The sequence below is a fragment of the Girardinichthys multiradiatus genome, chromosome 14 (assembly GCF_021462225.1).
Source record: "Girardinichthys multiradiatus isolate DD_20200921_A chromosome 14, DD_fGirMul_XY1, whole genome shotgun sequence".
Lineage (NCBI taxonomy): Eukaryota > Metazoa > Chordata > Actinopteri > Cyprinodontiformes > Goodeidae > Girardinichthys > Girardinichthys multiradiatus.
In genome coordinates this window covers 37,530,377-37,555,153 of record NC_061807.1, presented here as the reverse complement: position 1 = coordinate 37,555,153, position 24,777 = coordinate 37,530,377, and the positions used below count along the sequence as shown (strand labels likewise).

Genomic DNA, 24,777 nt, shown 5'->3' with positions numbered 1-24,777 from the left:
CATAATTTCAAAGCTGTCAACCTATCCAGTTGCAGTAAACCAAAGAATTAATGTCAATTCCCCTGAATTTTGCACTGTATTAGAAAAACAGTGTTTCCAATTAAAGGTTTGCTGTCAATAACCTAAAGGTCCACTGGGTAGGATGACCTAACAGCACAAATTACAATGTGGAAGTAAAATATTAACCAAAATGTCTCTGACATAAGAAATGGCAGCACCAGTTTTTATATGACTAAAAACGCTTGGAGAGCAGGCAGAGGTTAGTGCAGCTCATTTTCTTCCTTGTCTTTGTACTTTGGTCGGTTCGTACTCGAGTTTTTCAGGTACAGTATGAAGCGTCTGCCAAGGGATGTTTTGTACGGACTATGTCAGTTTGCTCCTGCCAATTCCACTTTTACAAGCAAGAAAAAGTGATTTTCTGTAAGTGTTAAAACTAAAATCCAACTGCAGGAGATTGCTTTGATGGATTTTACTTTTATCAGAGGTCATAATCTATGGTTTTATTTAAGTCATCTGGTCCAAATGTGATCCACAATCACAATAAACTGAGTCTAATACAAAGTTTTTGGAAATAGTAAACATTTATTTATTTATTATAATAAAATTATGTGCGGTGGTTTACATACATGAGTACCAAATGGTTTGTTTACAGGTATGTTATGGAAATAGGAAAGGATGAAATGGCAGCGCATGTATAAAATGGAGAAACAAATTGCTAAAAGACCAGTAGGGTTTCCAACAGGTGGGGTTTAGTGTAAGCTAATTACCAACAGGTTGGTCAGCATGCAGATCCTTGAGAAAAGTAATTACCTCGTGTTGTTAAAAGCTTGTAGCATGTAGTGTTTAAAGGTGATGGCAAACCTTTTTTCAAATAGTTTAAAATTAAATTTAACAAAAATAATGTCCCTACAAATTTCTACATGGTCATAAATCATTTACATTTCTTTTCCAGTCTTTCGTAAAACAAAATTAAGTCCTGAATCACAAACACTGAATACTCTGGCTAAACAGAAACAGAGCACAAACAATTTCATTCTTCATCCTTTTCAAAATGTTTGCCAGTAGAAATAACCAAAGCCTTAGAGTTCATCTTGTCCTGTTTCATGTGCGGGCTGAAATATGGGTAAAGCTCGTCTTTGAATGAACACTCGGTAAATGAGTAGATATGAGACTGGGTCGTTACATTGTAGAAGGACAAAAGATTTTCCTCGTAGTCCACAAATACCCCCACCTTCTTGGGTTTTTCTTCAAGAGAAAGACGAATGGGTGGTGCTGTCATGGCTGCGTAATTCTCCTCTTCATAATGGACCAAAACCCAATAACCATTTTCTGGGCTCAGTGTGAGTCTGCCTTTACGGTCGGCACTGCCTCTGGCTACACCTAGATCCCATCCGGCCTTGTTGTTGACCTCTACCTCCCAGTATGACTTTCCAGTCGTCAAGCTGTTGAGTCCGAGGACGCTGCCAAACACATCGAACCTCTTAGGAGAATCAGCTACTTCCTGGTTTTCTCCTCCATCTTGTACTTCTTTCCCATCAGGTGAAAGTACGAGGTGTTGGTGTGCAGTCGCTGGGTCCAGCTCTATGTTTACTATTGAGATCCAAATAAAAATCTTTTATAAAGTCAGTTATACATTGTTGAGGAGATACCATTAGGGAAAAGTGAAATATGTTATGTACCTGAAAACTTTGAGAGTCTGTTGAGTTCTGTGAAGAGAAGATGAGTTTTTCATCAAACTTAGCAAGATTTTTTATTTTTCCATCATGAAAACTCTTACCAATGGCATCCAGCTTCTCCAGCTGCTGCTGAATATTTTTGACCATCGTTGTCGTAGTTTCTCTCATAGAGCCAAAAGACAGAGTGGTGTCAAGTTGAACGTCTGTCCAGTCCTTCATGTCATCTTGAACTGAAGGCAATGGGTACCTCTGGAAAAACAGGGAAAAAAAGACAAAGAGATAACCTATCAGTTACAAAGACTCAAACCTTTCTAGACAGCCAGGAAATGCATTTTTCATAAATAATTTATAATGATTTTGGAAACCAGTGTAAGATTCTAAGAGGATTTTCTTCTGACCTGTAAGAAAAGGATGTGATCTTCAAGCGAAGAGATGTCATCTAGTTCTGTGACTTCTTGCTTAATTTTGTTGATTTCAGCGTCCAGCTCATCTTTCAGATTTTTTGCTTCTTTATCTATCATGTGCCTCTGGTTTTCTAGTGGCTTAAGAGCTCTCCTCTGGGCCGTCTCCACAATAGCAATCACAGCTGTGAAGACAGACTCGATTTCCCACCACTCGTTATCAATCAGGTCCTGAAAATAAGAAAAAACGTTTTTAAAAGTTGTATCTAACTTACCTTTTTTCTCTCTTGCATATCATGGGCCATCATATTGCATCCCAACCACACTGTTTTATCTGCCTATTCTTTTTTATGACATAAGTTACTTTTAGTAAAAAACAGCATCGTTTTTCTGATACAGTAACCCACACACTGTGATCTCATCCTGAGCCAGACTGCTAAAGATCTTTTTGAAAATCCATTGAGATTACTGCCTTTAAACAAAGAGAAAGACAGTCTGTCCAATCAGACTTGTTGGTTTCTCCAGGCACCACATACCTACCTTGCAATCCTTTAGAGCTTTGTTTATCTCATCCATCTTTGTCTTTCTTATTGTAATGCTCTCCTCTAACTCTGTCTTGGTGTTCTCAAGTTGAGTCTGTAAAAGACAAAGATTTTCAAACATTGAACAGTTTATTTGATCTATATCTGCTTTAATAACTACTGTTTAATTGAAGCTTGTTCTCTTAAACTCTTACATCTTCTTTTGTTGTTTACCAAGCAGCAAAAGGGTTCAATAGATAAAAGGCCACATGTGAATCAGGAAGTTACAGTACCTTTTTATTGTCCCATTCCTCTTCGGTTGAGACAACTTCCTCCTCACCTCCTTTTATACATCGGACACAGATGCACTTCTGCTGCTTCTTGCTGTACAGCTCAAGCGGACGGCCGTGGATCAGGCAGGCCCTTGTGTCCAGGTTCTCTACTGGTTCAACCAGCTTGTGGCCCTTCAGCCTTTCAACTGAATGGTTTTCCAAGTGGTCTGAACAATACGAAGCGAGACACACAAGGCAGGACTTCTTAGCCTTCTGCTTCGGCTCCATGCAGACGTCACAAACTATTTCCCCGGTTCCTCTCAAAGTCCTGTTATTTATTGTGTTTTTCATATGCTGGGCAATGTCTCTCAGCACGATGTTAACATCAGGAGCTTTACTGAGATGCTTTTTGCAAAGAGGACACATCTCGTTCACCTGATATGCTGAGATGCTGAGCTCTAGGCATCTCTTGCAGAAAGAGTGACCACAAGGCGTGGTGACCGGATCAGTAAATACGTCCATGCAGATGGAGCAGGTTAGATTTTTCTCCAGCGAGGAGTCACTGGGTGGGATAGAGATGGCGGCCATGTCTGCTAAAAGAAAATATCACACTTAAAATTTAAGCTTCCTGACTTATATAACCTTGTTAAATGGCGATTTTGTGTTAGCTGATGATAAATATCCCATATTAGCTTAAACACACCATACACACACCTGGCCTTTACAACATGTGTGCACAACAATAGTTGATTTAATTCAAAGCCCATTTTTTAATGTAGCTTTAAACAAGTGTATATCCTTTTTAAAAAGCATTGGTTAAAGAAAGTTCATATTTATCCCTATTTATCCCCAGTGTGGCACTGGCATCCATTTGTATTCAGACAACCTGAGTCAACAGTTTCTAGAACCAGCTTCAGTTTAAATTCCAGCTGCATGTTTTGGTGGGTAGATCAAGAGACTGAATTTGTTTCCCATTTGTCTCTCAGATTGAATAAAAAGCATATGTGAACTGCAATTTCTGGGACCGGGCCATTTTAACACATACATATATGATCCATAATGATCCATATAAACCATTTAATTGCAGCTCCGGCTGTATGTTTAGAGTGGTAATCATGCTGGAAAGGCATCTTCCACCATGGTCATAAGTCTTTTGCAGCCTCCAGCAGGCTGTATCTAGCTCAGTTTATATTCCCATTAACACTGACCAGCTTCCCTGTTGCTGCTGAAGAAAACCCCCACAGTATGATGATGGGAATACTGTGTTCATAGAGTGCACTTCGAGTTATGCGGCCAATAAATTCTTCCACCTGAGCAGTGGATTTCTGCAGTTTCTTCACTTATACCAACATGACAAAATGTGGAAAAATTCAACAGGTATGAAAACCTTTGCAAGGCACAAATAGTTATTTTTTCTGCGGTTATGATTATGATTCTACTTTTTACCAATTTCAGTAATAATGTCAGGACTTGAGCAACGGACGAACCCAGAATGCAGACTAGCAGGCAGCATGACGGTAAGTGCGAAAGATTTAATGAATAAAAACAAAAACTCACTCACGGAGGAGGCAGGAACAAAACAGAAACAGGCAGGCAAGGCAGGCCTGGCATGATCCAAAAAACAAGACATCATGATTTGAAAAAACAAGACATGCGCATGATCTGAGAGAACTAGACATGAACATAATTTGAAAATGTTTCCGCAAGGAATAAACAGAACAGGTGTGTATATATGGAGTGTGAACCAGGTGAAGCAAGACAGATTAACTAGGTGCAGGTGAACCGAATAAACTTAATTGACAGGAGAGAACAAACGTGACTGGAGCAAAACAGGAATTGAAGAATACAAACTAATAGAAACATAACTAGAAAAACATGAAACTAAAGCATAACCAGATCCAAAAACTTAACTTGACAACACATGAACTAGAAGACAAAAACTAAAGCATGACCAGGAAAATAATAAACTGAAACATGATTGAAAGCCTTAACTGTGAAACAGACCAACAAAACCCAAACACACCCACAAATCATAACAAATAAACTGACTTGACTGCAATGTTTAATAATTAGAATCAAATTGGAATATATGTTATTGACGCTGAGTTAAATGTTGTATATTTGAAATGACTAGATTATAAATACTTTATGACGTGCAACATGAAAGCACTTTGTGTAAAGACTGTGACCTGAAAAGCTGGTTTACTGATCTCCACTAAAAGGCAGATGGTTCTTTTCTCGTGCAACTTTCTATTGTAATGCTTGTACTGATGTTCTAATATGCAACTCTGCTTATTGCCAGTACATAGAGGAAATGAAATTTCATGGAGCTGCACGTATCCAAAAAGTAATACGCACAGGTGTTAGAGTTCAGAGGAGAAACAATTTCTGCAGTATTTTCTTTTTTTTTTTGTTGCAATTTCTTTAATTGTAAATCGTTTGTTTAGGGGAGAAATTACATCTGTACCACAAATGACAGGAAAAACATTATTAGGCATCCACATTTGCCATTTTTCCTTACAAGCTGAAGAAAATAACAGTACTTAGTAACAGACACGTCACCCTTTGTTGCATTCGGGCTGTAACCATGACACACCTTCTCTTTGAATGCACATGTTTGATCAGAAGCATTCAGATTTATCGGTCTCAAATGGAAAACAGGCTTGAAAACTGAGTGTTTTCAAGAGTAAAGTGTGTTAATGCTACCGTGTTTCAGCCATCTCTTTACAAAAAGCAAAGAAAACACATTTATGATCAAATATGTTGCATGTAGAGCAACATTTTACCTTCAGATTGCAGATGTTTCCCGTCTCTCAGGTGTTTGTGTCCTTCTCTCTCTACTCCCACCTAGAGAGTGAGCATGCCCTTCCCTTTGGACTTCCTTCCTGTGTTAAGTTTCATTTCTGATCAAAAGTCCAGGCAGGCACCTCCTTTATTCCAAGAGGGAGGTTAGCACACAGCTAAGCAACCAAATTATTTGTTTGCATGTGGCAGGGCATGTTGAATGTTGAGCAACAGATCTGGATGTAGATGGAAGTTTATTTGTTTATAGTCGTCTGTGTCGCTTAGTGTGGAGCCTGTTTGACTGAAAAAGTTTAATCTCTTGTTTCTGTGCTAAAAGAGAAACTAAAAAAAAACTCAGATTTTGATTTGTACTGTTTGTAGGCTTTCTGCACTACTTTATTTCCTTTCAGTTATGTTTTTGTCTAATTTGTTTTTTAAAACAAGAATATGAAATACATTCACATAAAATATGCAAATGTAAAACAAATAAACACTATTGCAATTGGTAGATCACTGAAAAACAGACATGAAATAGAATGTCTTGAAAGTACATCTTACCAGGTGAAGCTAACTATTTGAAATGGTGACACTAGTTTACACTGTTCAACAGACCAGGTGAAGGTGGCTGGAAGATTCGGGGAGTTTAGTGTAAGATAATCGTACAGCTAGTCAGCATTTTGATCTAGCTGCCAAATAGCATTACTGAAAAATGTTTTGAAAATTTAAATGCTTAGAGGTCGATTGTCCCCCTTTTTGCATTTAGCATTGTTAAGTAGAGATAACACACATTACTCACTGTCCCTAGGCAAAAACAAAACCCAAAACATCTCTATGGCAGTTGTTATAACAACATCCACTAAATATATATATATATATATATATATATATATATATATATATATATATATATATATATATATATTCTTGCCTTGCAGCAAGAAGATCCTGGGTTCGATTCCCGGCCTGGGGTCTTTCTGCATAGAGTTTGCATGTTCTCCCTGTGCATGCGTGGGTTCTCACCGGGTACTCCGGCTTCCTCCCACAGTCCAAAGACATGCCTGTTAGGTTAATTGGTCACTCTAAATTGACCTTAGGTGTATGAATGAGTGTGTGCATGGTTGTTTGTGTGTTGCCCTGCGATGGACTGGCGATCTGTCCAGGGTGTACCCCGCCTCTCGCCCATAGACTGCTGGAGATAGGCACCAGCTCCCCCGCGACCCACTATGGAATAAGCGGTAGAAAATGACTGACTGACTGACTATATATATATATATATATAATATGAGAGAGAAATATATATATATATATATATATACCATCATACACCTCACGTTGTGCATTGCTACCAGTTATGTTGGAAGAGGAAATGGCAGTCCCCAAATTTTCCCCAAAATATCTTGGTATGCTGAGCCATTAAGAGTTACTTTCAATGGAACTAAGGGCCTGAGCCCAAGTTCTGAAAAACAGCCCTACCTTTTGCTTGAAACTATGAAGTCAGACAAGTGATGTTCACCTGGTAACTGTCAAGCCTAGACTCGTCCATTGGATTGCCCCACAGCGAGGTAGAAATTTTCACCCCGGAAAATACATCTTGAGTGCTCAGGGGTTCAGTGGCAATTTTACCCCACTGGATCCGGCACTCATCATTGTACTTAGTTATGTAATCACGTACACGAGCGTGACTGACACTGCTAAGACATTCAACCTGGCTTGGATTGGTAGTTTCTGACCGGTGTATTTGTGCAAATGGTAGTAGGACCACCTGTGAGTAGCATGTAAAGAAATAATATTTTTTACAAAAGTTACCTACTGCAGCTTTAGACATTCCAAATGGGCTCTTAGTGTCTTGACATTGGTTCATTGTATGTTTAGTAAGAACTACACAATACCTGTTACAACCTATTAAAATGTTCAAATGGTGTTTCAAAAAGTGAGAAAGAACCCCTAATACTAACTTAAGTCCAAGAAGTTAATTAGGTTGATATTGTGAGCATAAATAAATTTCGCTAACCTAAAGCTTAAGAATTTTATGAAAGTTTTAACAAATATTTTTAGGCCACTTAAAGGTAGAAGTTTAAACTGGTCCCATTTTAGTAAAACGTTACTGTGGTGATGATTCTTTAGACACCTTAGAGACTACCAAGAGACACCAGGCTTTATTTAAGGAACAGTTTACTTAGATTGGACATCAACAACAAAAGACCAACAAGTTGTTCTAAATTCAGCTGCCTTTTGTACTAACCTTAACTTACCTACGTGCTGTTAAGCAATACCATATAGACTCTCTGTCTGTCCTCAAAACTAACTTAAGACTCAGGTGTTATTTAAATGTTGGAATGACTGAAGTTCCTGTAGCTAAATCTAACATTATTTCCTCAAGCAGACAGACATCAATGGCAGCAAAGAAAATAGACATTAAGGATGATTATACAAAGGCACAAAAAATAAAGAAATGTACATGCAGTTACAAAAAACTGTGAGAATAACTGTAAAACCGTAAGGTGAAGTCTGAATTAAAACAAGCAGATTCATTTATATAGTGCTTTCCTAGTTTCACTGACCCTCAAATCCTGCCTGCTGTAAAACTAATTGCCCCTTGGGCATAATAAGGATAGTGTGATCCTTTAACCTAGATTGCAACTCTCATTCGTTCATTTGCAAACGCGTTTACATTAACCTGAAAATTTCTCTTCTTCTACAAAACAAAATTAGGTCTTGTATCATCAGTAGTGAATACCCTGGCTGGGCAAAAATGGAAGAACAAGTGTTTCTATCTATAATACATTTTTGAATGTTTCATTTTTGAAATAACCAAAGGCTCAGAGTTTATCTCATATTTCATATGTAGACTGAAATATGGATAAAGCTTGTCTTTGAATGAGCACTTGGAGAATGAGTAGATATGAGACCGGGTCTTCACGTCGTAGAAGGACACGAGGCCTTCCTCGTAGTCCACAAACACCCCAACTTTCTGTGGTTTGTCTTTAAGGGAAAGACAAAGAGGCGGGGCTGTCATGGCTGCATATGCTGCATGTGGTTTGGGTACATCACACGCTTCAAAATGTACCAGAACCCAGTAGCCGTTATCTGGGTTCAAAGTCAGTCTTCCCCTACGGTTGGCGCTGCCTCTGGCTATGCCTAGATCCCACCCGGTTTTGTTGCTGACCTCCACCTCCCAGTATGACTTCCCAGCTGTCAAGCCGTTGAGTCCCAGGACGCTGCCAAGCACGTCAAATCTCTTCAGGGAATCAGGTACTTCCAGGTTTTCTCCTCTATCTTTCATTTTGCTGCAGTCATCAGAAAAAAAAAGGCGCTGGTGCGCAGTGTCTGGGTCCATCGTCACATCCACTGTAAACCCAAAATTAAACAAAACATTTACAGACGTAAATCAACAGTTTTTGAGACAGATTAGATAGAAGAAGGTAAAATGCATCATGTACCTGTAAAATGTGGGAATCTCATAAGTTCTGCGAAGAGTAAAATGAGTGTTTGATTAGTTATATTAACATTTTACATTTTTACTATAATGAAGTCTTCTCTTACCAATGGTGGCCAGCTTCTCCAGCTCCTTCTCAATATTTTCAATCATTGTTGTTGTGGTTTCTCTCATGGAGCCAAAAGACAGTGAGGTGTCAAGTTCAACGTCTGTCCAGTCTTTCATGTCATGCTGGACTGAAAGTAACGGGTACCTCTGGAAAAACAGGAAAAAAAGGCAAAGAGATAACCTAACAATAACAAAGACTCCATCCAATCTTTCCAGACGGCCAGGAAGAAAAGCGTTTTGCATAAACTATTTATAATGAAGGATAAGAAGACAAAGGGATTAACCAACAGGCTGACAAAGCCTCAAGCACACCCTCTATACGCAACCAAGAAGAAATTATAATTTATACACAATGTGATTTGATAAGGAATTTGAAAACCAATTCAAGCTTTCAAGATGGTAGAGTCACCTCTGACCTGCAAAAAAAGGATGTAATCTTCAAGTGCAGATATGTCGTCTAGCTTTGAGATTGTTGCCTCGAGTTCGCTGATTTCATCTTCCAACTCATCTTTGAGATTTTTTGACTCTTTATTCAGTAGCTGCAACTTGTCTTCAAGTGGGTCCAGTGCTTTTTCCTTTGCTGCCTTTACAATGGCAAGCACAGCTGTGAACAGAGCATCAATATCCCACCACTCCTTCTCAATATGCCCCTAAAAAAATTAGAAAAATTATTTGCTTCAAAAATCTGTACTTCACCTTTCCTTTACCTTTTTTATGAGTACCCCATGAAAATCTAAACACAAAAAGCAAGAAAATTATGTTTGGCTGATTATTTCTCTTGTTGTGACAATGCTTCCTGGCCATTATTCCGATGCCATAGGAAAGCCTGTTAATTTCTCTTTTAAATGTGATCACTTGTTAGTGTTTGGGAGAACATATCACGACCACAGCAGCCTGGCACTTGCTCCTCATTCATGCCACCACCTTGGTCACACATTGTTGTGGGATGCAAGCTTTGGTCGCACTCCGTAAAATATTTTAAAGGCACAAATAAACATAAAACATCTCACAACCATATATTGACAGAGCAAGTTGAGTGTTCAGCAGGCCTTAAAATTATGAATTCGGTCCGGGGAGTGTCTGGATTTTTGGCTTAGAGGATGTGTTTGCTTTTGCCACTGGTCCTTAAACTTGAACTGACTGGTTACCTGTTGACCTGTTTTGTTATGCTTGTACCTTACAGTTCTTTAGAGCTTCATTGATCTCATCAATCTTTGTTTGTCTTGTCTTAATTCTATGTTGTAACTCTGCCTTGGTGTTCTCGATTTCATCCTGTAGAAAATAAAGAGTGTAATTACCAAACCTTATCTTCCCTGTATTTCCTTGAAAAATGTTTCTTTATAAATTTGACCTCAGTTGTGTTTCTACACAATTTCTATTTGTTCAACATAGTGCAGAAACCTTAGAAATAATGACTACTCATATCTTTAACCGAATGAACACATTTATAGCACCTTCTTCTTTTGCCATTCCTCTTCAGCTGAAACAACTCCTTCCAGACGTCCATCCAAACATCGAGCACAAATACACATCTGCAGGTTCCTGCTGTAAAGCTCAAGCGGGTATCCATGAGTCAGACAAGCCCTTGCATCTAGGTTCTGCACTGGTTCCACCAATTTGTGCCCCTTCAGCCTTTCAGTTGAATAATGATTCTTTAAGTGTGATGAACAATACGAGGCCAGACACACAAGGCAGGACTTCTTAGCCTTCTTCTTTGGCTCCATGCAGTGATCACAGGGCACTTCTCCAGCGGCCCCAGTACAGACATCATTCACCTCAGGGGCTTTCCTCAATTGCGTTGTGCAAAGAGGACACGTGTCTTCACTTGAGGAGATGCTGAGCTCTAGGCACCTCTTGCAGAAGGACTGACCACAAGATGTGGTCAAAAAATTGGTAGATGTTTGCATGCAGATGGAGCGGTTCAAATGTTTTTCCAGAGAGTCCTCATTAGCTGATTTGTCAATGGAGGTCATGTCTATCAAAATACAGCAAAACAAGATCAACCAGTTGGAAAATATTAAAGTTTGGAAAATGTTTCTTTACTTCTGGAATCTTGTAAACAGTAACAGTAGCTACACTGAGATTGTGAGTAAGGTGGGCAGTGATAGAAAATGAATTATATCTGCGTTAAAGTCACTTAAATCCCCATTCTTGCCCATTCTGATAGTTAGTTTGAACCTTAGAAACTTATCTTAACCACACCACAGAAGTTAAAAGCACTGAGGTGCTGCCAAGTAGACAGTTGATTCTTCTCAACAGGTGTAATTAATAAAGTGGCCAGTGTATGTTTTTATATAAATGTTTCCTGACGTTAGATTGTTTTTCACTAAAAAAAATAAACAATAAAAAAAAAAGGTTGGATTATTTTTTTTTTTGCGTGTAACATTTACCTTTTTGGGGTGACTGTGGCTCAGTCACAGTTATTTTGAGAATTTTTGCACACTTAAAAGGGTGTGCCACTATATATTTACCCAAACAGGAAATGCGTTTCCATTTGATTTGCAGATACATGCACTGAGAGAAATTTTTTTTAACTTTTTACAAGACTTGCTATTACACCTATGATACACATTGAAACTTGATGATGAAGGTTTAATCACAAGAACTTTACAAAAGCAAAAATGCAAGATATAGAGCAAAATTTTACCTTCAGGTTGCTGAGCTGTTTCCATTATCAGTGTCCGACCCGTTCACTCTACTTCCATCTAGTGAGGGATTGTGTTTTTCTGTTTGGACTGCCTACTTATGTTAAGTTTCATTTCGATGAAAATTTCAGTCAGGCACTTCCTTTATTTAGAGAGAGGGACTGACATTCAATTGAGTAATCATATCATTTGTTTGCATGCTACAAGGTGTGTTGCCTAGAGGACGCATAATGTGGTGTCCTGTGTATTGCTTAATACACTTCTGAAAGATTCTGACCCTTCAGAGGTAAGATTGAGCTTCCAAACAATTCTTTTGTGGTTATTGGAATTAAAGAAATCAGTGATAAACAAAGACGCAATTGTGATCTGATTGCTCTACATCAGGAGTAGATAAGCAGCAAATTGTAGCTAGATCCAAAAATATAGCATTGATTTGCATTCCTTCATTACAACAATGTTTGAGTTTTCTGTTTTTATTTTTTATGAATCACTAAAGCCAAAGAATTAAAACTAAAATATTCTACTTCATCACAGCACCAATTTGAAATTTTATGTGACAGACCAGAACAAAGTAACACACAATCGTGAATAAGAAGGATAAAAATACAGTGTTTTAAAACTTTTTTTTTTTACAAATGAAAATCTGAAAATGCTCTGAGCATTTGTATTAATCCTTCTTCACTTTAACACCCCTGAATGAAACCCACTGCAACCAATTGCCTTCAAAAGTCAATTTATTGGTAAACTTCCTCACCCTATGTTAAATTTAATCTCAGTATAAATCCAGCCAAAAGGCAACCAAGTGGCTCATGGTAACTCTGGAGGAGCTGCAAAGATCCAGAGCCAAAGTGGGAGTATGTGACAACCAATTAGCCATGCACTCCAGCATTCTGTTCGTAAACAAAAACCTGAATTCAAAGAAAACTTATTTGACTTAACTTTAAGTAACCTTAAGATCCAATTTGTCAGATGACATGACTGGAGAAATTACAAGTTGAAACTGTAAATTGGTATTATTCCTAAAGCAATTTCCTCATGTGGGATAAATAACATACTATTGTAAAAAATGTGGTCCAGGCATCTCTTCCAAAATTCCAGGTCATTTTTTAACAGGTCCAACATCATTAATGCACATAATGCTACATTCAGTGACAAGATGGTAAATGGGTTTCTTAAGTGCAGTTTGATATTTGCAAGATCAAGATCTCTATCCCTAAGGCATGACATGCATTAGGGATAGAGAAGAATATTAGTAGCTGCTGTATAGTATGTGTAACAATTAACAAGGTTACTTAACTACATTTATATAATAAAAATTCTTATGAGTCTCATAAAATATAACTGATAAGTCTCATATCCATCAATCATTAATCTGAATGACAATATAATTTCCTCGCACAGAGCAATAATATATTCCATAGTTTAAAGAGGAAAAAATGAGATTTGTATATCATAAAATATATTTATTTTCAGAATATCACAAAAATAAGGTAAATATAAAAACTTGTTTTTTTCCCAAACCCTTTAAATTTTCATGGAGAAAGTTTCAAAACAAAACTGGGAAAGATATATTTCTAGCTGGAGGCAGTTTGTGCTCGAGGTTTCCAGTGTGTTATATTCTTAAACTCAGAGAATGCATTCAAAGTATATAATCCCTTATAAAAGGAATAACAATTCATGGATTATTTAAGAATCATTTCAAAATGTTATAGAGTTATAAACAGAAAAAGATCCTTAATTTTAAGAAATACTTTTGACATGCATTGACACACATGTTCCATGCATGTTCTGGCAATTTCACGCATCTCATCTCCAGAATTAAAGATTATTCTGCACTATAGGATTACTGGTTTCTTCTGCTAACTTCTTGTAAGACATTGAAAGTTGTAAATATTAATGCAAGAAAAGACAATCTGTCTTTTCTTGCATTCATATTTACAACTTTGTTTTTGTAAGGGTCCATATTTTTTATAACAAAGAAAAAACACATTTGCTCTGTTTTCACCTAATTTTCACCTAATGAAATAATATGGCAGTTAAAAAAAAAAAAATCCGTTCAGAGGTCGTTGAGCACAAATCACCATCATCATCTTGTAGTTGCAATCATGAACAGGAGTGTAGGAATCGCTGTGGAGAAAAGAACAGACCATTTTACTCAAACATTTATTGTTTTTTCTATAAAATCACTTGATTGCTCTGTTGACTTCTGGCAACAAAACAGACCTGCAGAAAGTGCAGGTTGTCTTCAGTCTTTGAGAACTGCTCCAGCTCTGCGTTTCTCTCCTGCAGTTCACTGATCTCTTCTTCCAGCTGTTTGATGGGCTTCCTAGTTTGCGCCCAAAGGTCTGCAGGAAGTTCTCCATGGAGGTCTGCAGTTAGCTTCATTTCCTCAGCCACACACAGCTTATCCTGAATTTCTTGTTGAATTTTTATCCGTCGGCGCTTTAGTTTAATCTGTGGAAAGAAAAAAGGAAATATGTCAGCCCAAAAGACACAATGCTATTTTTATGGTTGTACTACCTTGTTAATAAGATGAGGTCTTAATTTGGAAACCGCTTTAACAGTTTATGCCTTTTACAAAAGATAGAAAACTCCCAGATACTGAAATCTTTGAGCCATTTCAATGAATGTTGCATTTTCTCTTCAAATATGTCTACTCTTTTGGTAAAAGTGATTATTTCTGAGGTTGGTCCTACATCTGAAAAATTTTCTTATTTGATTACATATAAATCCATGATGCAAACATATAGGGCCTGATCTTCAAAAGGTTTGCATGTACAAGACCACGTGCAAACCTGTTTGAGTCCACAAAGCTGATCTATAAACCCAGGTGCTAATCAGAGTGTGTGTGTAAAATCAGTGTATCAGAAGGCCCAACGTTTTTAGCGTGTTTGCCGTCATGAATATGCAAAACATGATAATGACCCAAAAGCGCAAAGTTATGTGAGGGGGATACGCAAATGTAATTCCTTACCACCTGCAATGGGATTCATCAAACCTGAAACGGACTGCGGTGCCATATGTGCATTTAGATTTAGCATGTTTGAAATGCAGGTACTTACTGGGATGTAAAAATGTTCACCATCACTGTGGCGAGAAGTAGGCATAGATAGAACAATAGATGATAGGGAGAGAAAATCTTCTGCACATTTTCAACAGAATTAGGTTGTCAAAAAAAATAATAATAATACAAATAGATGAGAATAGAGGATTCTATGTAGGATTAACTAAGGTCTGATTTAGAGCCAATCACAAACATTGAAACACTTCTTTTCTGGCGCCTGGAATATTTTCTGCGTGCCATTGCAGTCAGTGGGATTATCTGTTGCGTAAGCACAAACAACCCTGATCATGCAGAGGTGCGCACATAACTGGTCATCCACCAGAAAAGTCCGCACAGCCTGATAACTCTAAATGGACATCATGCAAAGATCCTACTGTGCTGTTGATAATATAATTAATAGGAAAGAACTAAATACACTATAAGGCAGATTAAATCCTTCATTCGCAAAAAAAATAAATCATTTCATTTCACCAAAAAACAATTTAAACAATCAAAGACGTTGTGTATCGTTAAAATATTGGCAAAACGAACAAAACAAATTCTGTGAAAATCAATGGACAATAATTTATTTTCATGTACATAAATCAAATTCAAATTATATTTTTTGCAGGACAGTTATGTGGCATTATGTTATGTGGCATTATGTTTAAAAAAATTAACATACAGATAGCCAACTCTTACCAAAAACTATTTCTGTTGCTAACATTACGTTCAGGCTTAATTATGGCCGTTTATGATAAAGACCGAACTCGTCAAACAAATACTCTCAAACAAAAAAAGAACATGGTGAGTATCTGGAAAATATTAGAAGTTCAAGGGAAACAAACCTCTAATAATTTTTTTGACAGACATGTTTGTCTTTTTTTTTTATATATTGATTGGCCAATTTCTAAGCTGCAACCATGAGTTACGTCAAGCAACGCTGTTAGCAAGCTGTGTGCGCACCAATGGCACACAGCTCTGCCCTCCAGCGCCATGGCCTGTAATCATTCTGATTAAAGGTGAAGCAGGATGTGGTTCACTGGGTCCATCCGGACCACAAACATAAAACTCAGCCATCTGCATGCGTAATCATGCACTCAGAAGTGCCCTGCGCAAGTGAACAGAGAGGAGAAATTATCTCGTCAGGACAGAGGCTACGATGACAAACCTGCTGCTGTGAATAGCGACAACAAAGGTTAACAAACCGTAACAGTCCAGAAAAGCAGGAGCAGAACAACAACTGGATCATTTATAATGATGCAGCACAACAACCCCCTGCATGTTTCAAGCGCCACAGCTTTAATTCGCTTTTCCTCTAGTTCTGCTGGGGGCAGCAGCTGCCAGCCAGTAACACGCAGTTTCCTCATTGAAATAGGGCGGTGTGCCCTTCTTTTGCAGCTGTTATCCATTGCACAAGCAATATTTGATGACTGTGCGCAACATGCCCAACATTTGCACTTTTTGTACAAGCAATTTAGTTCCCGCCTATTTGGGATCTTTGAGGATCAGGGCCTTGGTGTCTATGCTTTCCTCCTAGTTGGGTCAAAAATACTCTTGAAGCTGAAAACATTCCTCCATGACTGTGTTGTCTTTAAATGTTCTTTAGTTATTTAGTACTATATTGAAGAAAAAAAAAAAACACGGCAAAAATAAACTGTTCACCACCAGCTTTAACAACAGAACTTCACAGAATTCCACAGTATTTAACACCTTTACAACTACCTTTTACAATGCATTGAATGAATTTTGGCTCACTCTTCTTTGCAGAATTGCTTGCAGTCAGTCATATTGGTGGACTTTCAAGCATTGAGTGGTCTGTTCAAGTTCACCCAAAAAATTCTTTTTTTTGTTGATTTAGCCATTCAGAGATGGACTTGCTGGTGTGATTTGGATCGTTGTCCTGCTGTACAACCCAAGTGTTTGAGTTTAAGGTCACAAATTGATGGCAGGACATTCAACAGGCATTTCTGCTTGATGGCAGAATTCATGCCAGTATGAAAGGGCCAAACCTTACTACATTTTTCCCTTTTGTCTTGTCAGTCTACCAAATATTAAAAATAAATAAATAAAAGTCAAGCAAGTAAAGCAATACAGTGCTTTGCTTGTTGATTTTGGTTCTTTTTATGACCTCCTAGACGCGTCGTCGGTGCGCTTCTGGTCATATGTTGGCATCCTGCCCACAGCTGGGAAGGTTTACCACTGTTTGAAGTTCATATTTGTAGATAATGTCTCTCATTCTGGTTCACTGAATTGTTAATATCTTAGAAATGGCTTTGTAACCTCTTTCAGATGTAAGTGACTTAGTTTCTTATCTGTTCTTGAATTTCATTAGATCATGGCCTGATTTGTTGCTTTTTCTGATCTTTTAGCCAACTTTATCCTGTTAGACGAGTTTTGTTTAAGTGATTTCTTACATCTACAGGTTTGCAAGATTGCAGCCTGGGTGTGGCTAGTAAAACTGAACCAAGACATCAGGTTAATCCCGATTAATCTTAACAAGTGGAACAATTTTAGTTTCACATTGGGTCAGGTTGCATCTTTGTTTGACATTAAAATGTGCTTGAAGCAAAAAGGACTTTTGTTTTTAACAGCCCTGTAGATATTTCTCTTGTACAGTCATGGCCAGACGTTCAGAAAAGTGTTCAGAAAGGTTTGAAGCTTCAGTTTTTCTGCTGATGGTTCACATTGTTTGTAGATTATTTTTCTGAGTGATCAGAACTTAATAATAATAATTATTATTATTATTTTACAAAGAAATGTATACAAAAATAGACCAATCTGAATTTTGTGACCACTTTCCAGTTTTCTTAAAACTTTGACCAGCGGATAGCACTTTCAGCTGATTTGATTTCTCTTTAAGAATTGTAATATAAGAGGATTTAATGATAGTTTTCGAAGCAGTGGGTTTTTTTTTAGCCTTCCTGCCATCATTTATACTGAGAGCAGAGGCTAAATCACACTATGGTTGTGTGAGAGAAAAAAGTTATAGTGAATTAGGTTTCAACTTAAAAAACAAAAAACTTTTTAAACTGTCTTCATAATCTTAATTTAGTAATTATTACAAAAACAACAATTTTCTGTTTTCTAGAGAATGTTCATTTAGGCTAAATGTTTTCATATATAGGGTAAAAAATTGTGACAACGCATTTTTTAAGATGAAATGTTAACCCCTTTGCATAATTGCCACACATGTAAGGAACGTCTAAGACAGCAAACGGCTAAGAATATTGCAGATGGATCTTAATGAACATCAAGAGGTTTAGTGAGGAAGTACAGCAAGTCTCATCATTGCCTCCTCCTTAGAGGTGTACTCAAACTGCGTTGCCACCAGTGCAGAGCTTGCCAATCTCGGCAGCAGGTGGATGTGAGTGCAGACTTGTCGAAGAAAACATCAACGACAGACTGTCAACACTGTAGAACTGATAGCAGAAAACTGTTGCTAAGACGTTTTACTTTGATGAATCCTTCCAATTGTTTGGATAAGAAAAGGTGAGCACGACAATGAGTTCTGCCAACAGTGACACATTCTGATGCATTGAGAGGGACAACTGCACATCCAGAAGGAAGGGACTAATGATTTCTCAAGACTATGAATAAAGAGCGCAACAGAAATGTCCTCCAAAGGCAACTTATATTGAAGAACCAATTAAACTTTTAATATCATGGAAAAATGAACAAAAAAAAAGCCTCATAACTTACAACTGAAAATACTGCTGAAATGTCTAGACATGAATATGCGGTTTAAATAGCTCAGCAAATCTTTGTGTAGAAAAAAGGTTTGCCAACATGATGTTAAACCTTGAATTCTGACAATCGGGGCTCCTGGCTCAGTCAACAAAATACTTTTAGTTCAACTTTTCAGGTAAAAGAAAATGTCAATGACCGTTTTCACCAAACGTCGAAAGAAAAGCCCTTTTTTCTGAAAGGTAACCTTACTGTGGCTGTTTATGAGGACCTTCCATCACATTTTACCTTGTTCTTAGCAGCTTCCATGTTAATAGAAACAATGTGGTGGCCCCTGTGCTCCGTTTTGGCGCACATGGTGCAAATGCATGTTCTGTCACTCCTGCAGAACCTTTCCAACTTCCTCCCATGCAGCCTGCACAAAGAGTCCTCCAGGTTCTTTGCCACACTGACCAGCAGATGGTATCCAAGATCCTCCCTCTGATAATGTGGCTCCAGGTGAGTTGTGCAGTAGGAGGCCAGGCACACCAGGCAGGACCGGACTGCGGGCCGCTTTGCTAGACAGACGTCACATGGGACCTCTCCTGCTTTTAGAGGTTCGATTTCATTGTCAGTTTGTGGTGTTTGTATGGTCTTTAGCAGCGGCCTTTTGGGGAAGACCACCATGCAGAGGGGGCACTGGCAGCTCTCACTGATCCTCCAGTATTCTCCTATGCACTCCAGGCAAAAGCAATGCCCACAGGGTAGGGAAGCTGGACTGATGAACTCATCCAGGCAGATGCAGCACCCAGGAGGCTTTGACATCAGGTTAGAGCTCAGCGTCTCATTCAGTATGCAACCTGCACAAACCATTACATTGATCACTGGATGCTTGATGCAATTAGTAGTACACAAGTCTCACATTGTCAGGAAAATAACACATTTTTTCTATTTTTAGACGTGATTAAATACAGGGGACACAACAGGGGACACAATTTAGGATTTACATTAGGCTTAGTAGATGTTACAGTGAACCAGTGATTAGAGACCAAGGAACACAGCAGAAAGGTCAGGAAGGAAGATGTGGAGAGGTTTCGAGCAGAGCTAGCCTATAAAATTGTTCCATCCATCCATGGAACTGCATCTAAACTGACGGCCCTGGCAAGACGAACATGAACCAGTGAACCAGCCACAGCTCAGTTGGACTGTTTATGTAGCAGACATTAGTCGAGGACTCCACAAATCTGGGCCTGTATTCACAAAGATTCTCAGAGTGCCCTTAGAGGGCTCCTATCTTAGCCTAACAATTCCTGGCAAAGGGTCTTAGCTTAAGAGTGATTCAGTTGAGAGCGACTCTGGGGAGACGACAGAAATTTCTATCTTGAGAAGGTGTGGTTGACCCCATTGCTACTTGTGAGGCTGTCTGTTGTTAAAAAAAAACCAAACAAAAAAACTAATGGGTTTCTAGTAATCAATGGAGAGAAATTAACCAATGATAGAATGTAGACTGGATTCAGAAATGTGTAAATCATAATGATGAAACTTAGCAAAATTAAATTGTCACAAATCCACATGTTTGAACGTAGCTTATTTACATGATCGTCATTATATTTGATTTGCTTATTATTATGTTTACTCGCCATGCTGGTCATTACCATACTGCCTCTATTTCTTATCAATATTAAAATTCAGCATTTTACTCTGTTCTTCATTTGAATAATGAGGGTTAGTTTGGTAAAATGACCAAAACAAAACAGAGAAAAAAAAAAGGTGGAGAAAACCGAAATGAACAGAGGCTGAAGAGAGTTTTGAAAGGTAGATTTGGTCCTGGGATCACGGTGAGAACAAACAGACATTCCCAGCAGATCAATGCATCGTTCCCTCTGCTTTCAGCACCAGCCTGGAATGTGAGCAGCTCTGGTTCCTGCTGCAGTCAGAAGCTGGAGAGGAGATAGCAGAACACCAGAGAACTTCTCCACCGATGGGAGCGTTGTAGATGATCATTTAGGCTGAGGCTGCTGACATCATCATGAACAGTACAGCAAATACCTATTCACCTCATTTACGTCTTCCTCCTATGTATATAGTACTTAGATTATTGTACTGGATCTCGTCCAGAGTTTATTATATACATATATTTATATATAAAATTTCTCCCTTTGCGAGTTTTTCCAATTTTTTCCAAATGTATACATTTTTTTAAAGCATTTTATAGTCTAAATGTTTAAATAATTCTGTACTGTATTGTTCACTTTTTATTCATGGTTATTTATGGTTATTGTTTCTATTATTTATTTATCCTTCCTAATAATACCTTACTAGAGTTGCACCTTTAATCTGTCCTGCTGCTTAAAGTATTTAATTTGCCCCTAAGGGATGATAAGGTTAATATTATCTCTAAACTAGTAATTGTATGATTTATTATAGAAGTGTATGTGCTCATTTACTCGGGGATAGATCCTTCCACGATCGAGCCGGTAGCGTTTTATTAATTCACTGTAGTTCATTGTAGGAGAATCTCTCTTTCCTTTCTCTCAGCCATTCCGCCATCATCTCTGCTTAAGACACTCTTAGGCTTACTGAAAGTCTTCCTCACTACTCTTAATATTTCCTCACGTTAGGAGCTCTCTTAAGCTCTAAGATGCTTCGTGAATAACTTTTATCTTACCGAGGGAAAATTCCAAGGTCACTATGAGCTACTTTTAGCCATCATGCTGTGGGTGTGCTTTTCTTCAGCAGGGACCAGGAAGCTGGTCAGACTTGATTAGGGTTCTGAAGTAACGTTATGACATTTATAGTTTTTATTTAGATGGTCTCTTTCAATTGAGCACTGGCAGTAGTGGCAGAAATTATATATTTGACTCAATCAAAAGCCCTGAAAAAGTAAATATATTAATGTCATAGGATGAGTGACAAATTTAAAACTTCCATCAAACTTACAAATTGATCTGATTATATAACTTTCCCTTACCAAGAAGAATTATTTGGAATTAAAAAAAAACAAAAAAACAAAAAAAATCCTTCTTTGGCAAAAATTAATTATAAACTTGTTCAGCTTTTACAACATAAGCCATCATCTCTACACCTCTTTATGTTTACTTTTCCCTTTAACCTATCCCCTATTAGCTCACGTCATCTGGACCGAAGCAAAACTTGACATTGGGTAAAGCTAAGAATAGAAAGATGCAATTAAACTTAATTATTTGAGGGATTAATCATTCAGTTAATCCCATTGGTGAGCATGAGTGAGTTGTTAACAGTTTAACAGGTCATCATTTGCAAGTAACCCAGCTTTGTGGTTGTCATGTGATCCGTTCTTACTGCAGCTTGTTGTAAGCGACACCATTTTGGTCCTGAGGTAATTGGATTCAATCCAGTTGATTTAAAGAGAAACCCCCCCCCCCAAAAAAAATGTACAACCACCATTAGTTGAACAGATTGAAAGATTAAAAATTAAATAACATACATTCTATTGTGGTCCTAGTAATAACAGTGTAATCAATCTAAGCCCTTTAAGAGAGGTGTACTGTACCTGTGTATTTTGGTGACTTAAGTAAAAATAGATTGTCCTAGTATAAGTATCAGTCCCCAAGCTAGTAGCATTAATCACTGACTGTGAGGTCAAAGCAATGATGACTTTTAATAAATCAGAAGCGATTACTCATCACAATAACATAAAAAAAAAATAATCCTGATGAGTTGCTGATTGTCTCACCTTCAATCATTTATTTACAGTAAAAACCAATTTTCTGGCTCTGGATTTAGAAATTATAAGTGAAAATGAAACATACCCACTGAAAAGTTTCAATAAAAGCCACCCAACCCTTTAAAATAGGGCATTCTGTATTTACTTATTAATTAAGACCTCTGGCAGAAATCTAAAAGAATAATAATCCAAATTTAAATCTAAAAATGTACATACCCTTCTTTAAATAGAGCCAACCTGTCCTTCCTGAAGCCTTAGCAGAGTTAAGTTTGCTTCATATCTTACAGACGCGCCTCTCTACGGCGGGAGGGCGGGGCTTTGGCGCTCTGCAATTTCCTGGATGCTCATAAACTTATTTTCCCGTCCATACATAGCTGATAACGTTGTTCCTCAAAAACCCCTAAAACTCGTTTACCAGGTTAAGTTCTCCAGAAATGCACATATATTCACACCCTGCGGGATCCTACAGTGACGAGTTTGTTATTGTTTTTACCTCAGTGATCTGAAAAACAGATAAGACAGGACTAGCAGCATTGTGATGACCATCTATTACTTCTACATGGGGCATTACGACGTAAATATGGGTCCGATCGTAAAATCTGTTGTGACTGGTTCCTGTGGATGATCGTTCTGGCAGATAACTCTGGATCGCTGAAGAGATCAGGATGAAAGGCGCTTCATATGCTGCAAACGGGAGATAAACAAATCAGCATGCGCCAAACAGTGACGTCACGATGAAAAGTGGATTGCAACATCAGGGTCAAATGTCTCAGCGTCATCATAAAGCCAGGGAAGCAAAGTTACACCACAACAGTCAGACGTCGCTAACATGTCAAGGCCCATGGCAAGCAGTTTTAGAATTTCATAGGCACTCACCAAAGGGGAACAAAATGTCCTTGCTTTCAGATTAAATGTTTGAAGCTATTCTCATCAAATCCGTTTTACTCACACCCCCAAACTCTAACTGTGCATTTCCTGATTTTATTCTATAGACAGCAGCTATGGAGCGGTTCTAGATCAACTCAGCTGGGGGACCAGGATTCGGCCATGTGTGTTTTTTTCTGTTTGTTTTTTTAAAGGCGGCCAATAAGTTAAGTTTTCTGTCCCAGTGTATATGGAAATTGATTTAGCACATAATGGCCATAACAGAGACCAGAACCAGTTCTACAGGGGCACAGTTGGCCCCGGCCTAGAACTTCCCATGGTTCTAGACAGTGGCATAAAAAAAATAAAATAAAAAGTGCGGTTTGTGTGGTGGATCAAAAGGCAGACAAGCACGGAGAAAGCGGCGTCAGAGGAAAACTCCTTTAATTTAAAGAGTCCGCTTACTTGCAGGCGAGGCGAAGGGTTACAAGATAATCCTGATCACAAGGAATCTTCAAACAGGAACAAACATAACAGGATCCGAAGCAAGGACTAATTCCAAAAGACATCAAAAGAGACATCACGACACCGCACCGAACAAAGGACAAAGATTAATTTAAATACAAATGAAGGTGGACAAGAAACAATAGGGCAGGTAATCAGGAGGGAACAGGACACAGGTGTGGACAGACTTGGAGACTGAGAGGCAAGTGAACCAAATAGGAAGACTAAAGCATGAGGAAAGGGACTAATTAACAAGACAGTGAGCAGACCTAAACGAAACTATAGACCAAGATAAAATAAGGCATAAGAATCAAGAATAAACATGAACTAAAGGAAACTGAGAAACTGGAGGGAACACAACAACCTAAGATCAAGGAACTTAGCAAAATAGAAACCATAAAGAAACCCTGACTACAAAAGTAAACAACCCTAAACCAACACTGATAGAACAAACTGAGAATGAAGCAGAGGAAACGAGGACTAGAATAAAAGTAAACAATAACTAAAACTAACTTATAAAGGAAGGACTGGAGAATAAAAATAAACTAAAGGAACTAAGCTAAGAGGGACACTGAATGTAAGGGTAACTAAAACCGAGTAATTAATAACTAAAGAGGAAAACTAATGGCGAGAGGAGTGACAGAAAAGAACCAATAAATAGGAGAGTGCTAGGGAACCAATACTAAAACATGAACATAGAACGAGACACAAAACGAGGGCAAAGCTAGGGAACCAGAGAACTATAATAATAATAATAATAATAATAATAATAATAAGGAAACCATTCTAAGTAAATAAATAGGAAAGCAACACCAAGGGAACGAAGGGCGGGAGGAGAACACACTTGGAGGCAGAAGAAAACCAGAACTGTCAGAAAACAGAAAGCAATAAACAACATGAATACAAAACCACAAACAAGAAGCGCCAATTCACAACACATGTTGTCTCAAGGCACTTCACAAAAGTCAGGTACATACATTCCAATTAATCGTAACCATTGAACAGTGCAGTCAGATTCAGTTATTTATTCAAATTGGATAAAACGTTTTTCTATCTAAGGAAACCCAGCAGATTGCATCGAGTCAGTGACTTGCAGCATTCACTCCTCCCGGATGAGCATGTAGAGACAGTGGACAATAACTGGCGTTGAC

The 24,777-nt window shown here is 38.1% G+C and overlaps 3 protein-coding genes across 7 annotated transcripts; all 3 read right to left on the bottom strand.

Moving 5' to 3' along the window:
• Positions 1–562: 562 nt before the first annotated feature.
• Positions 563–5,753, bottom strand: LOC124880141 (E3 ubiquitin-protein ligase TRIM21-like). Of its 2 annotated transcripts, none has more exons than XM_047385083.1 (7): positions 5,657–5,753; positions 2,892–3,463; positions 2,618–2,713; positions 2,075–2,308; positions 1,778–1,925; positions 1,680–1,706; positions 563–1,590 (listed from the first exon to the last, which is right to left on the bottom strand). In XM_047385083.1, the coding sequence occupies exons 2-7, from the start codon at positions 3,456–3,458 to the stop codon at positions 1,031–1,033; spliced, it is 1,632 nt and encodes a 543-aa protein (XP_047241039.1). In that variant the 5' UTR covers positions 3,459–3,463; positions 5,657–5,753; the 3' UTR covers positions 563–1,030. The 2 variants fall into 2 exon arrangements, with proteins under 2 accessions (XP_047241039.1, XP_047241037.1); XM_047385081.1 differs by having other exon boundaries at positions 2,892–3,460; positions 5,657–5,717.
• A 2,030-nt stretch (positions 5,754–7,783) lies between these two features.
• Positions 7,784–11,878, bottom strand: LOC124880262 (E3 ubiquitin-protein ligase TRIM39-like). Its single transcript, XM_047385249.1, has 7 exons — positions 11,846–11,878; positions 10,653–11,173; positions 10,375–10,470; positions 9,615–9,848; positions 9,198–9,345; positions 9,095–9,121; positions 7,784–9,002 (listed from the first exon to the last, which is right to left on the bottom strand). Exons 1-7 carry the CDS (start codon positions 11,868–11,870, stop codon positions 8,425–8,427), a joined length of 1,629 nt encoding a protein of 542 aa, XP_047241205.1. The 5' UTR covers positions 11,871–11,878; the 3' UTR covers positions 7,784–8,424.
• Positions 11,879–13,291: 1,413 nt separating this feature from the next.
• On the bottom strand, positions 13,292–23,714 carry LOC124880263 (E3 ubiquitin-protein ligase TRIM47-like). Of its 4 annotated transcripts, none has more exons than XM_047385251.1 (5): positions 23,588–23,714; positions 22,752–22,942; positions 18,862–19,412; positions 14,067–14,297; positions 13,292–13,970 (listed from the first exon to the last, which is right to left on the bottom strand). In XM_047385251.1, the coding sequence occupies exons 3-5, from the start codon at positions 19,375–19,377 to the stop codon at positions 13,947–13,949; spliced, it is 771 nt and encodes a 256-aa protein (XP_047241207.1). In that variant the 5' UTR covers positions 19,378–19,412; positions 22,752–22,942; positions 23,588–23,714; the 3' UTR covers positions 13,292–13,946. The 4 variants fall into 4 exon arrangements, with proteins under 4 accessions (XP_047241207.1, XP_047241208.1, XP_047241209.1 ...); XM_047385252.1 differs by lacking the exon at positions 23,588–23,714 and adding an exon at positions 23,135–23,257; XM_047385253.1 differs by lacking the exon at positions 22,752–22,942.
• Positions 23,715–24,777: the final 1,063 nt, after the last annotated feature.

Bases quoted from the DNA above. Each gene is read 5' to 3' on its own strand.
- LOC124880141 (XM_047385083.1), bottom strand. From the start codon at position 3,458: ATGGCCGCCATCTCTATCCCACCCAGTGACTCCTCGCTGGAGAAAAAT. The intron at 1,926-2,074 runs GTCAGAAGAAAA...CTGTTTTTCCAG, and splicing joins ATCACATCCTTTTCTTACAG to AGGTACCCATTGCCTTCAGT. The intron at 1,591-1,679 runs GTACATAACATA...GGATCTCAATAG, and splicing joins CAGACTCTCAAAGTTTTCAG to TAAACATAGAGCTGGACCCA.
- LOC124880262 (XM_047385249.1), bottom strand. From the start codon at position 11,870: ATGGAAACAGCTCAGCAACCTGAAG. The intron at 9,849-10,374 runs GTACAAGCATAA...TAATTTTTTTAG, and splicing joins AAGCTCTAAAGAACTGTAAG to GGGCATATTGAGAAGGAGTG. The intron at 9,346-9,614 runs GTCAGAGGTGAC...CTGTTTTTCCAG, and splicing joins ATTACATCCTTTTTTTGCAG to AGGTACCCGTTACTTTCAGT.
- LOC124880263 (XM_047385251.1), bottom strand. From the start codon at position 19,377: ATGTCAAAGCCTCCTGGGTGCTGCATCTGCCTGGATGAGTTCATCAGT. The intron at 14,298-18,861 runs GTAAAATGTGAT...TTCTTTCCACAG, and splicing joins TGGAAGCTGCTAAGAACAAG to ATTAAACTAAAGCGCCGACG. The intron at 13,971-14,066 runs GTCTGTTTTGTT...TTTTCTCCACAG, and splicing joins ACAACCTGCACTTTCTGCAG to CGATTCCTACACTCCTGTTC.